At 40.2% G+C, this 13840-nt stretch overlaps 1 protein-coding gene across 17 annotated transcripts in view; it reads right to left on the bottom strand.

The window, feature by feature from the left end:
- The window catches only part of TPK1 (thiamin pyrophosphokinase 1), a 325524-nt gene that overhangs the window by 264756 nt on the left and 46928 nt on the right, over nucleotides 1–13840 (bottom strand). For 13 of the 17 annotated variants that reach the window (XR_010829321.1, XM_066992164.1, XM_066992163.1 and 10 more), the window contains one exon: nucleotides 9–83. The exons of the other annotated variants lie outside the window; for them this stretch is intronic. Coding sequence is in view for 3 of the 13 variants with exons in the window: in XM_066992164.1 (XP_066848265.1) it covers nucleotides 9–83 (75 nt within the window). In the remaining 10 variants the exon portion in view is untranslated. The remainder of the gene's footprint in view (nucleotides 1–8; nucleotides 84–13840) is intronic. 17 annotated transcript variants of the gene reach the window in all.

Here is a 13840-nt window from a genome sequence, read left to right as displayed (position 1 = left end):
ATTATTACCTTTGCTCCACAGACAATGAAAATGACCTTTGTTGAAAGGCTGGTTCAGAATCAGAAGGCAAAACTTCAGGTTTCCTGTAAGATAAATGTTGACTCTTATTAGCAAGAATATTGATTTTTTTTGCTTTTTTTTCTTTTCTTTTGCCACATTTAATTTTAGTCCAGCTACCTCAGAGCAACTCCACTCATTTCATTGCTTCTCAGGTTTCATCGTTTTCAGATACAGAAGCAGCCAGAACTTAATTAGGCACCTTTTACTTGGTAGGGCTTTGCTAAAAAACTTTTCATTTATAAGAGACTGTTATCCACTGAAGGCCACCCTCAACAGGACCCCTCATCTATACAGCTCTCTCATTTAATCTCCTGCTTGTTGGTGCCAGCTGAATGCAGCATTTACTGATATTAGCTTTGCCATGGCCTCTGTTAACAGGGGAGGCTGTGGCTATCTCAGAATGAACTTGTCTCTAATCTAGGTTCAACAGTCCACTATCCCAGGGGATGCAGAACTCTTACTGACATCAGTGGCTTCTGTCCCTGTGTTATCTCGAAGCTTCAGTCACAGTACAGCCACTGCAGTAGTTGCTTTACAAATGCGGAACAAAAAGTCATATCCAAGGAGCTCAAAATCAAAGTTAGTCGAAGCAAATGTGTTCTTTAGCCTGTGTTATCGAGGTGATGCCACAGACTCACTGGATTTCACTGGAACTCACTGGATTTCCCAGCAAGCTGAACTGCTCCACTAGTCTGAATGGGCTGCTAAAGCACCCTGTCCTAGCAATATGTCCACTGTGAGGGATGAAAATAAATCTACAAATATAGGAGCCTTAAAATAAAAGGATTTAAGATACCGCACAATTTGGCTTCAAAGAGTAAATACATCCCCTGTCTTATTACAGTTGCTTGTACTGGGATTTGCATTACTTCACTTCTTAATTATCTTGGCTATCATATAGGAATATCAGTTTCCCCTGGAGCTTGATATCCTTAGGCAATCAGGTTAATGAAGTATTATTTGGTCATATGAAACTACTGTAATTGAAATAGACAGCCTCTGTAACTAGAAAGCCTTTCAGGCTTTTGAGTGGATCCAGTACAGCAGGAGGTAGAAAGGCTACAGGTGAAGCTGTGGCTGAAGCCATACAACATTACCAGGGAAAATACAGGTATTGAAACTCCTGAAGATGCGGGAATGTTTTGGGGTGAGAGTGGAAAGAGGACAATAGTTAAAATCATGAATGGCAGCCTGAATAGAGGATTAGGAGAACAGAGCACCCCTATTCCGTATCTCGCCTTTCAATCACCTTGGGCTTTTCCGCTGACCTCCGTTCCTTATCTGTATATGCACATATCTTATATGTCTCCATTCCCTTATCTGTAAAACAGAAGTGATAGTATTGTCCCCCAGTAGTGTAGAGATACGGTACCGAAGACCTAGATAATTTTTACTCCTGTAAAAAGTCTGCAAGTTTACCATAGATACCTTCTGTGTGGTCCTTTTAAATACCTTCCCTCAAGTCATACACTTGCATCTTTGATGATATGGTCCACATTTCTATTTAATTCATGTACATATAGGGGAGTAAATTTACTTTGAAAAGATTGGAGGGGTCAGAGGACCAAGTAAACAAAGGAGAGTAAGAAAACCTTCTTTTTTGCTTAGTCTGAACAGTGTTGCCTTGCCCTTGAAGAGAAAGGTAAAAAACAATACATTCAAACTAAGTGCCAATTTCCAGCTGCCTCACAAAATGGGACCTCAGCAGCAGATCTCCTAATGATGGTTAAGTGAGAAAGGCTGCCAACTCCTTATATTAAACATAATCATCTAGTGGTGCCCTCCACTGAAAAGAGCCAGTGAACATTGCAGGTTCTTACAGTGATATGATAATACAAATAGACATGGATGCTATAAACGTGTTCCTGCTGTGAATCACAGAAGGCATTTCTCTGTCTGTTTTAAACCCTTAAGCCATATCAGCATATGGAAATGCATAAGATTTTAGCTTTTGTTGCTCATTAGGAGGACTCTTGCTATACATTAAGATATGTTTTTGAAGTCGGAGCCCTAGATGTAGGTGTCCGCAGTGAGACTTCAGAGGCTGATTTTCAGAGGCGACACTTCCAAGAGCCCAATGAAGCCCGTAAGGGCTGCTTCTTATTATTTGCTCAATGGTTGCAAAGAAGCAAAGAAGTAGATGCCTCCAGAGCATACAATTAGGAGAATTACTTTTTCTTTTTCAGCAAAGTCATGGGTTGCAGTGGGGGAGAAATGTAAACTTTTTTCTTGTGCTTTTAGAAAAGGAAACATTCCAGTCATTTCAAACCTCTGCAATTAATGCATGATAGAATGCTATGGGTAATGCTACCAAAATGAACCTAAATGTCAGTATTTTAATGGTGCTCACTGAGTTAATATAAAGCTACATAAAGGGCTCAGTCCTTGGTAGATGTAAAACAGTAATAAAATTGGGCTGCAATAATTTACAACCATTGCCCTAGAAGCTATTAATAAGTTGGGACTTCTGATGGCAAAGACCACGTCAGTGGACAGAATATGCAGCATCCATCACTCTGAGAAAACCTGATGAGAGCTCACTTTGCCACTGCTCTCAGCACTCTAGTGGCTATTCATTTGAAAACAAATTTACTTCAAGGCCGTTTATCTTTAAAACCCTTAACAAATTAGGAAGCATCTATCTCCTGGACTGTCTGCCCATCCATTTTTCACATAGATAATTAGCACCCTGACCCAACCATTAGCAAAATTGTGCTCTGTTTGGACTAATGGGAAAGAGAATTCTATAAGCAAGATTTCAGCAGCAAAAATATCTTGTCCCCAGATATGGATATCTACACTGAAGAAGCTTTTGCTGCCTTTTCTTTTTCTTCCATTTTTAGTATAAATTTCTTTCATTATGTACTTTTCTTGCAGCTTTTGCCGACTGAGCAAATTCAGCCATCTGCAGCACAAGCAGAAAAGAATAAATTCCTCCACACAAAACCTCCAGTGTATTCTTGGTGTTTACATCAACACAGAGGATGAATGCAGCCAAGCACCACAATGTAAGTCCTCTCGTAGTGTCTGACCTGTGGAACTGGCCAGACGGTAATGACAAATTTTTACAGGACAGGACAGAAGGATGGCTGTAGGAAATTTCTACATGTATTCAGGGAACCAAATTTGTTCATCTCCATTCTTACCCACTTCTTGTCCTATTTACTGTTTGCAGTCTGACATGCATAACTCCTAGATGTACATATTAACAGGTGCATTAACAACTACATCAACGGCCAGCTATATGCAAAAATTGTGGTTAAGAAAAAAAAAACATTCATCCATATTTTTGAGCAGACTTGGAAAACTCACAGTCTTTGGAAAAAGATGGAGCTTTTTAATCCCGCACAAACAGAGAGAACTACTTCCTTACTTTCTGCGGTTGCAAATCAACCAACATTTCCTTTGTGTCCCATGGGGACCGTCATTGAACAATCCCTTCCTTTCTGAAAACTGTTATTTCCCTTCTGCTTTCCAACTTCTCTTTAGCCACGTTCTTTGACTAAGCTTTGCTTAGAAAGGATTTTAATCAAAGGTGGAGTGAGCTTCTCTGTCAGCCTATGTAATGCCTTTATACCCCGTTTTAACTCAGAATAATTCTAGGATGGCTTAGAGCACACATTTTCTGTTCTAAAAGCCATCGTGGCTTCTCTGTCATATTATACTTATCTAGCTATTCTATAAATATTTATAATATCATTATGCATTTTTTATTGATTTCCCCTTGTCATATGCCAGTCTTCAAGCTCTATGTCTGCCACAAAGCATATTCAAAAGGCATATATATTTTTAAATACAATCTTTTGTCTGGGAAACAATAACACAATATATGCCCCTTCTTTGTTTCCCTTCAGTGTTCAAATAATATCACTAGAAGCTATTCCACATACTGTGAGGCTTCTGGCTATTGAATTTTCAGAGGGAAAAAGGCTTTCATTACTTCAAACAGAGAAGCCTCTGGGAAAGACCACTGCTGTACTCATTCTTTGTGAAATGATGTAAGCAGTACCACACCACAGGGGGATTTCCTGTGCTCAGATACTGTCATGCCTCAAGGTGCTAGCGAAGTACGACTCCCAAGTCAGAACTTCAGCCACAGAAAGGACCTTCTGCTGAGCAATATTAGTTGTATTTTTGTATTTTACTGCCTGTCTGTAGAGGAGCCATTCCTTTCCTTTCCAATGGTCTGTCAAGAGTCTTCCACTAAGAGAGGCAGGTTTAGCACAGAGGAAGAAGAGGAGGCAGGTAGTATGAGGGATCAGGGATTTTACCACTAGTAAAGTAGTTTGTGAGTTTAAAGTATAAAGTTGAAAGTTGGAAGACAGTTACACATTTTCAGAAAATCTCTGCACTTGTAGAAATACATCTAGATATCGAAGATATTAATCAAGATCCTTGCAAAAGATACTGCAGAGATTTGGGCTACAGATATTTCTGATCACATACGTGTGAGCCCAGAAATACAAGCTCCTGAGAGAAAAGCTCAGAATGATCCCTCTGAAAATTCCTTCCTGTATGGACAGTGCACAGACACTCACATTGCTGCTCTCGCACCAGTCAATTTTCCAGGATTAAATAAAAAAAAAAAAAAAGCAAGTGATTTGGTTTCCAGTACCATCAATCAGTAAGTTCCTGCCCCACAGATCCATTTTTTAAATCAATAGTCACTGCCTTCTTAAGTGTCAGAGCATGTGGGATGGGACATGGAATTTTTTCACAATTCCAAAATATCAACACTGACAAAAGACAGCTGAGGCTGTTCTCCATATGGCAGTTAAAGTTTCTTGTGCTGTAGAAGAATTAACATTGAAATTGTGATTCTAAGAGTACCAGAGAAGTTATATTTAGTGGGAGCATCTCATAACAAAACCTAAAAAAGCAGTTCCTGAAAACAGCAAACACAACAAAATAATGCTCACGCAAAACTGCAGTGAAGATAGATAAGGGTATTGCTACAGATAAGCAAAGCACAATTACTGAAGCAACCTGTTGATTTTTTTTTTTTAATGAGTATGTTAAACTCTTCTATTCAATTGAAATGCAGTCCACCAAATAATCAGAAATAATCAGTTTTTCACTTAAAGATTTTCTTAACATACTGTGTGGATTGAAAGACTTGGCACCTGCATGGTGCTAAAGGTTATTAAGTCAGAGAAAGGTTGGAATGGGTACTTCTTCTATTGGTGAAACAGATTTCACGATCACAGGACAATTAATAAGTCAGCTTATAAAGGTATTCATTACGACATAAGCAGAAACTAGCATACAATGGAATAAATTTCAGTAGGCAATTTTAGCAAACAAGTGGAAAAAAAGGTTTTAATATGGATATTCCTTAAATTAGAAACATAACTATTTAAAGAATACTACTCTACTGAAGTAACCCACATTCTTCTTTTTATGTAGGAAAAATCACTGATTACAACCAAAGTATTCTGGTTTTACATCCGTGAGAGAGAAAGGACCTTAGAATGGTATCTTCTGATGTCTCCAACGGCAGAAACTGATGGTAGAATTGAATACACCAAAAGGAAAAGTATTCTAACTGCCCACTGCAACCTCAGAAATCTTCTTAGTAAAACATTGTTCATTCTATTGCGTTAGTCTTAGAGCCACAATTAGCTGTTTCTTTAACATTGAAAAATGCTCAAAGTCATCAGCATATTTACTGTGGTCATAGTGGGCTACATAATCCAAAGACTGAAGCAGAGTTTCCACTAAATGAATGACAATGTGCTGCCTATTTTTTTTTTTGACCTTGCGTTTATGAAAAAGCAAAGAGGTGCTCAGCACATACTCAGATGTTACCTAAATACAGAGAACTGGGAATTTTAGAACTGAGATAAAGGAGTTTGGGGAATCAGCAAGGAATATACATAATTTTCTGCCAAGGAAGCACCCGTCCCCGAGTGTTAATTCCAAAACTGAAACTCTGGGAAGAACTACTTGCTTGTTACTACAAATATTCTTGCTAGTTTATTTAAAGGAACTCTTGCTTTCAGAGTTTTTTTTTTTTTTTTTTAAATAGGAGCTACCACCCACTTCACAAACATACTCAACTGGAACAACGTCCCCATCAGAAATGAAATAAATGGCTATTAACAAAATAAATAAATAAATAAATAAACTGAGACACTGAGGAGCAAAATCACATGAGAATGAGTTCCTTAGATGCTTGATGCTCTGAAGTCCTTTTTATTTATTTATTTATTTTTAAGCATTAAAAGAACAAAAAACACCAACCCTCTCGTTGCCTACCTAACATACAGGTCCAGTTCCTAATACACAGTTTACTGGCTGATGTGGGAATTGGTATCTAGAGTTCACTTCTGTCTCACAAGACAAGATTCTATCAACTGAGTTTCACTGGCAACTCAACGATTGTACACTATCTACACATATACTATATTAGCAAGTAGCATGGCATACTAAAATCAGTTCTATAGAGCAAAACTGGTGATGCTGAAAGTATGATATTCACACTACATGTTTTGGGAAGGAAAAGAGGGAGGAAGACTACTTCAGGTTTGGTCTAGTCTGGTCCTGTACAATAAATACGCATTAGCAGTAGGAGAGTAAGTTCTGAAGCATGTTTTTAATTTCATCCACAGGGAGATTAGTTTATATATACCAAAACCACTCGGCAATTTAAAGCAAAGCATAGTACACAGGCAGAAGACTTGCTTCAATAGAATATTCTTGATCCAAAATAAAATGCTATTGTAAACATACCAATAGTCACATGGCTTTTGGATTACCAAGGCTTTTTTTTTTTTTTATAATGCCTTTATAATACGAAAATGACTAATGCCACAAGATCTGCTTAATTTTAATAAGCATTAGGTGTCTGTAATCTTATTTTCATCAGTATACTTACACTCAACTCTCACTTTTGATTGTTATAATTGACAGCCAACTAGACACTTCTATTTGTGGTTTAGCTGGGGGGAGAGGGAAGTTTATAGGAGGGTTTAACCCAAAGTTCTTATTATTTGCATTACAAATTCCTTGAAAAACACAATGTCAGAACCTAAGATAACACTTTTAATGTAACCTCTCATAATAAAAACTCACTTCGCACTGAACAACTAATGCACGTTATATAAAAATGGTCCTCATTCTGCTGTTTTGCTGCTTGAACTAAGTTTCCCTCTTACCAATGCTTCTCTTCACCAGAAAAACCACTGCTCACCTGTGACATTGGGGAATCAAAAAAAAGATCATTTCAAACTTATGCATCCCAAATCAACACTCTGAAATATAAATGCTTAACGTAAAAGAAGTTTCACAGCAAATCTTGCTGAACTGCTACATTTAAAATGGAAAAACTTCTTTAAAGTCAGTCAGTAAAATCCAGTCCCTTCGCCTGTGCTCCTGCTAACAAGGTAGTTGTCAGCTTTAACTTGGAGAAACAGTTAAGCTTGGGCTATTGTGTTAATTATAGTTACTACTTACAAAACACCGCGTAGCTGCATTCTACCCTGCTGAATCCCCAGCCTCCAAACAAGCCATTTAATTTTCCTTGTAAGAGTGACAACACCAATAATAAACCAGAACAAATTATGCAAAAGGATCACAGACCTTACAAACGCATTCTAAGACTTACTGAATGAATAAATCAAATATGCATACCCAGCTGTTTTTCGTGCAAATGCAGTGTTACCACTGTCGATGCACTCCATTTTTTTTTTTAAATGTGAATTCTATTGATTTTTAAATATTTCACAGCTCTCCAATGTCAAGGCAAATTCCAGGAAGAAGGGTAGGAAGAAAGGATTTGTGCAAACGGTCCTACTGAAAAGCTAAAACATGGTAGTCTCCAGAGAGCACTCTACAAGAATTTGCATGGATGAATTCAAACCAACTAATTCTTCAGAATAAGTCACAAACACAGCCATACCTGTGGGACAAGCCACCTGTATTATTGATCACTGCTGCTCCTAAAAGAGCACCACACTTTGGAATGAAAACTTGTCAATTAACTCTGATGGCCCTCTGCAGATTGCGAGCACTGCATTTTTCATATGATCAGTTGATGAGAAAGGACACCATTTTCACACAAACTCTCTAGTTACCGGTTACATTTCTGAGTGCTTGGGACTTCTGCTTTTTGTGCATCAAATACCTCAGAATGAGATTATACATGAATTGTATCCTCAGAACAGTGTATTTAAATATATATCATAACAATCACGCTTCTTACTATTATATCCATTAAAACAATGCTTGTGCCAACTCTTGTCTGAAAACAAAACAAAATAATCATTTCAGGGATATAAGGACTTGCAAAGTACATAAACCCTAAGGCGGTCTTGGAGACATACACTGACATATACACCATTTGCTACTGCAAGGCCTTTGGCTTGGTTTATCACACCCCCTTGGTGCTCATCTCCAGAGATGTTACTGACTATCCGTCCATGATTCTGTGCTTTGTGCAAATAGGTCTGTCGTTTCATCCTTAGCACAAATACATTTAAAATTATCCAAAAACAACATTTTATTTTTAGCTGATATATGATCACCTGATCAGTTATACTCTTCCAGTTCTCCAGACTACCAGTTGGACTCGAATTGCCCAGCAAGAGCCAAAGGAAAGGATTTCTGCTATACAAACAGACAAATAAGGGTCTAGGCTATTAGTCCATTATATTTTACCCTCAGGTAAGGAAAAAATTCCAGCCAATTAAGGCTGAAGACACAACCAGGGAGTAGAATAGCAGGGCAACTTTCTGCAGAAGTGGAAAATTAGACCCCAAGAATCCAGAGAATCTGACAGAACCTTTCACATTTCAGATAAACCTTAAGAAAAAAGATAAACCTTGCCACTAAGAAGGCCAATGGGATTCTTGCCTGCATTATGCATATTGGCAGCAGGTCAAGAGAGGTGATCTTTCCCCTCTACTTAGCAGTGGTGGTGCCACAGCTGGAGTAACGTGTCCAGTGGTGTGCACCCCAGTACAAGAGCCAACTGGACATACTGAAAAGAGTCCAACAGAGGGCTACCAAGATAACAAAGGGATTGGAGCACCCCTCCTGTGAGGAAAGGCTGAGAGAGTGGGAACTGTTCAGCCTGAAGAAGAGACTCAGGGGGGATCTTATGAATGACTATAAAAATCTGAAGGGAAGGTGCAAAGACGATGAAGCCAGGCTCTTCTCAACAGTGTGCGCTGCCAGAACAAGAGGCCATGAGCACAAACTAGAACACAAGAGGTTCCATTTAAACATCAGCAAGAACTTCTTTACTGTGCAGACTGAGCACTGGCACAGGTTGCCCAGAGATGTTGTAGAGTCTGCCTCCTTGGGGTTACTAAACACCTGTCTGGACATGGGCCTGGGCAACCTGCTCAAACTGGCCCTGCGTGAGCTGTGGGGGGTTGGACAAGATGGACTGCAGAGGTCCCTTCCAGCCTTAACTAGTCTGTGATTCTGTGAAGAGTGCAGGAATTTTGCTGCAACTGTCTTATATATGTGTGTGTATATATATATGAAAACAGTAATGTTTAGCTTTGTATTTCACAGACATCTTCTGAGATAGTACCTATTTTACCCCCTGTAAGGTTGATAACAGTGGGAAGCTCTTAAAAGACAAGAATTAGACATACAGGCTTGCTATAAAAATATTGATAGTGTTACGGTAAACTTGACTTTCTTGTTTAAAATTTCTAGGCACTGACCATTAGGAGGAATGGAGTTCAAATCTACATCTAAGTGAAAACGCAAACAGATGCAGAGAGAATCTATGAAATTTCCATTTTATCTTCAGGCTGAAAAACAACCATGCATTATTGTAAGACATTACCTTTTAACTTTTTTTCCCCTCAACAAAATATTAATATTTCTTCACTTTACATAAATTTTAGGAACCAGCAACTGCTTCGGTGCCCCCAGAATTACTACTTTTCAGTAAGTTCCAAGCTTATAAGAAAACCCAAGACAGTTGCTCACTTTCTAGCTGATCAATAATCCTGTCAAACTTAATGTCCTCCTTGTGCTTTCGAAACGCAGCATCACATTGTCTGCATACACCATACTTACAATACTTGTTATATGGCATGTTTCTATTTTTACAGATACAGCTCGGCATACAAGCTTCTCAGATGACTTGAGAACTTCAGCCACTATTGTTAGCTCAATGTGCACGCTAAGGGTAAGGTGACCCCAAGGAATAAGAAGGCACAGAAGGCAGATGCTGTTATTCAGTAGTCTCTTTTGGAAAGTTGGTACAAAGCACAATACCCTCAGCAAACACTCAGGACAACTTTGCTGACAGCATACCAACACCTTATCTTACCTATCTAAGGTATATCTTTAGGTATTTTCTATAGGAATAACAAAACTCAATAGATACTAATGATTTACATATTAGAGTGCTGAGCAAAGAGTTAAGATTCACACGAACACATTAAGTGCCTGACATCGTAGCGCTCAAACCCCTGGCTCTGCTGCCACCGAGCACTCCAGTGACACTTCAGTTCTTGGTATTAACATTTTCTAGGCACATAAAGGTTTGATTTCTATCTGCACCAAGATGCACCTGAAGTTTAAGAGGCTGACACAACCGGATACCTTCTTTGATCTCAAAACACCGCTGCTATCCATGTTTCTCTACTGATCTCATTTGAAGGGCACGTTTGAAGTAGCTGTGCTCAGAGCATACCTAATAGATCTGGCTTCACAGCATCAACCATCTATTTTTTTTTAAAACTGGGAATGCGCTGTACCTTTTATCAGCAGGGATTAATAGCTGGAGCAGTCCCTCAGGAGGCAGATGACCCACATTCAGGTCCCTCCTCTGTCAGAGGGAATTGACATCCAAATCCCGCTTCAGTCAGGACAGCTTTTTCATCACCAGACATGATGTTATTCTAAGGGAAGCAGAACCTTCTATCCCTGCTGCAAAAAGTTAATTATTGGAATTATTTTCATAAAAGAGTTCAACAGGAAGAGCATGTGGAAGCCCAATGCTGCAGTCCACTGACCTGGATACGGTTTGTTCTCCAAAGCTTATTTATCAAAACCTCCCTTTCACACCTTAAATGAATACTCATCATGGTATTACATAGTAAATACTTGAATAAATACTTCATCGTGGCATTAAAAGAACATTATACTTACCACTGTCTCCTTTGTAACATGTGGATTTTCTTTCAGAGAAAAGTATAACCTCTGGTTTGTAAAATATCTTTCAGGTGAGAAGAGTGCTTCTCTGACTATCCTCAGAAGATTCAGCACATGGAGTCATAAAAGAAGGAAACAGCAGCACAGCAAAAGATTTCTAAATCTAACAGAGTATGATTTTAGTTGTCTTTCTTCCCTCTCCACATGGTATTCCCATTGACAAATTGAGATGGATTCCTTCTTAGCACATTTTTTACTATTTGTATACACTAAATTCTCCCTCTGCCTCGCACACACAGTCTAACTATCATACTCAAGATTAGTACACTGTGGCTCAAAGTCCTGTGTGAATTTGCTGAATATTCCCAGGGTTAAACTCCACAATAGTTAAGCTCCAGAATACTGTTGTGGGTTCAGAGAGTAAGATTCCTTTTTCAGAAATGCAGAAATAGGGAAAAAGGCATTATGAAACCCCAGAAAGATTACGTTTCTACTCATTAAGTGAGTAAATACTTAAAAACAAAGTTCCCTTCTGCTTTACAGAAGGCTTCTGTGATTTTTACAAACCACAAGTGAATTCTGGCCAAACTCTATTTTGGTTAAGTTTATGAACTTGTGTTTTCCTATTTCCCTTTAGCCATTTCAATGAAATACAGCATCTCTTACTGTCTTGAATTCATGTGTACTAATCAAGCACTTATTGAAATGCACATACCATTCAACTAGGCATTAAACCAAGGTGGACTCTGGAATCAGTTGTTTTTCTGTATTCAAAAGGTTCACCAAGTTTAAAAGAGTTACGTAAATTAAAAAGTGATTGCCAACCATCAATTATTTACTCCTCAGGAATTACTGGTAAAACTGATGAGAAAACTCCTATCAATTCCCAGGATTTTACCTTGTATGCTTTGATGAAAATCCACACTGAGACAGTACGTTCTGCAACACCTACAGTAGGTTCTTCAACCTGTTCTGACTGGATGACAGCCAGGATATTAGTGCTCATAACCAGAGCCCCTTCTCAGTCTTGCAGTTTTCTCAAAGCAAATTATTCTCTACTTCAAAGGGAGCAGATCTGATGCAAGATCTGGAGTGCCATCCAGAAAATTCACAAGGCAGAAGGTGTTTTTGCAGCGGTCAGAAGTCAGGTGGTCCACCTGAGCCACAGTGGTGATGCTTGGAGGGCGCTCAGACCCCCAGAGGTTCTGGTGAAGAGTGGTGAGGAGCATAAAGTCTTCCATGATTACCCTGAGAGTCCTTCTAACAGATGTAAGAAGTAAAGGCAAGGAATGGAGCAGATTATCTTGAGGGTCATCACGCGGCACTTGCAGGGCAAGCAGGCGATCAGGCCCAGTCAGCATGGGTTTATGAAAGGCAGGTCCTGCTTGACGAACCTGATCTCCTTCTATGACAAAGTGACACGTTTAGTGGATGAGGGAAAGGCTGTGGATGTGGTTTACCTTGACCTCAGTAAGGCTTTTGACACCGTTCCCCACAACATTCTCCTCAAGAAACTGGCTGCTCAGGGCTTGGACTGGCGTACGCTTCGCTGGGTTAGAAACTGGCTGGATGGCCGGGCCCAGAGAGTTGTGGTGAATGGAGTCAAATCTGGTTGGAGGCCGGTCACTAGTGGAGTCCCCCAGGGCTCGGTACTGGGGCCGGTCCTCTTTAATATCTTTATCGATGAACTGGATGAGGGCGTCCAGTGCACCCTCAGTAAGTTTGCAGACGACACCAAGTTAGGTGCATGTGTTGATCTGCTGAAGGGTAGGAAGGCTCTGCAGGAGGATCTGGATAGGCTGGACCGATGGGCTGAGGCCAACTGTATGAAGTTCAACAAGGCCAAGTGCCGGGTCCTGCACCTGGGGCACAACAACCCCAAGCAGCACTACAGGCTGGGAGATGAGTGGTTGGAAAGCTGCCTAGCAGAGAAGGACCTGGGAGTACTGGTTGATAGTCGGCTGAATATGAGCCAGCAGTGTGCTCAGGTGGCCAAGAAGGCTAACAGCATCCTGGCCTGTATAAGAAGCAGTGTGGCCAGCAGGTCTAGGGAAGTGATTGTGCCCCTGTATTCGGCTCTGGTGAGGCCGCACCTCGAGTACTGTGTTCAGTTTTGGGCCCCTTGCTACAGGAAGGACACGGACGTGCTCGAGCAAGTCCAGAGAAGGGCGACCAAGCTGGTGAGGGGTCTGGAGAACAAGTCTTACGAGGAGCAGCTGAGGGAGCTGGGCTTGTTCAGCCTGGAGAAGAGGAGGCTCAGGGGAGACCTTACCGCACTCTACAGGTACCTTAAAGGAGGCTGTAGAGAGGTGGGGGTGGTCTATTCTCCCACGTGCCTGGTGACAGGATGAGGGGCAATGGGCTAAAGTTGCACCGGGGGGGGGGGGTTAGGTTGGATATTAGGAAGAACTTCTTTACTGAAAGGGTTGTTAAGCATTGGAATAGGCTGCCCAGGGAAGTGGTTGAGTCACCATCCTTGGAGGTCTTTAAAAGATGTTTAGATTTAGAGCTTAGTGATACGGTTTAGTGGAGGACTTGTTAGTGTTAGGTCAGAGGTTGGACTGGGTGATCTTGGAGGTCTCTTCCAACCTAGGTGATTCTGTGATTCTGTAATATTTTGAAAATTAATTTGCTACCCAATGGGGGCAGCTGAATTCTG

Source organism: Anser cygnoides, chromosome 2, assembly GCF_040182565.1.
Source record: "Anser cygnoides isolate HZ-2024a breed goose chromosome 2, Taihu_goose_T2T_genome, whole genome shotgun sequence".
Classification (NCBI taxonomy): domain Eukaryota; kingdom Metazoa; phylum Chordata; class Aves; order Anseriformes; family Anatidae; genus Anser; species Anser cygnoides.
The sequence above is the reverse complement of the archived record's forward strand: the minus strand, read 5'-3'. Positions and strand labels throughout refer to the sequence as shown.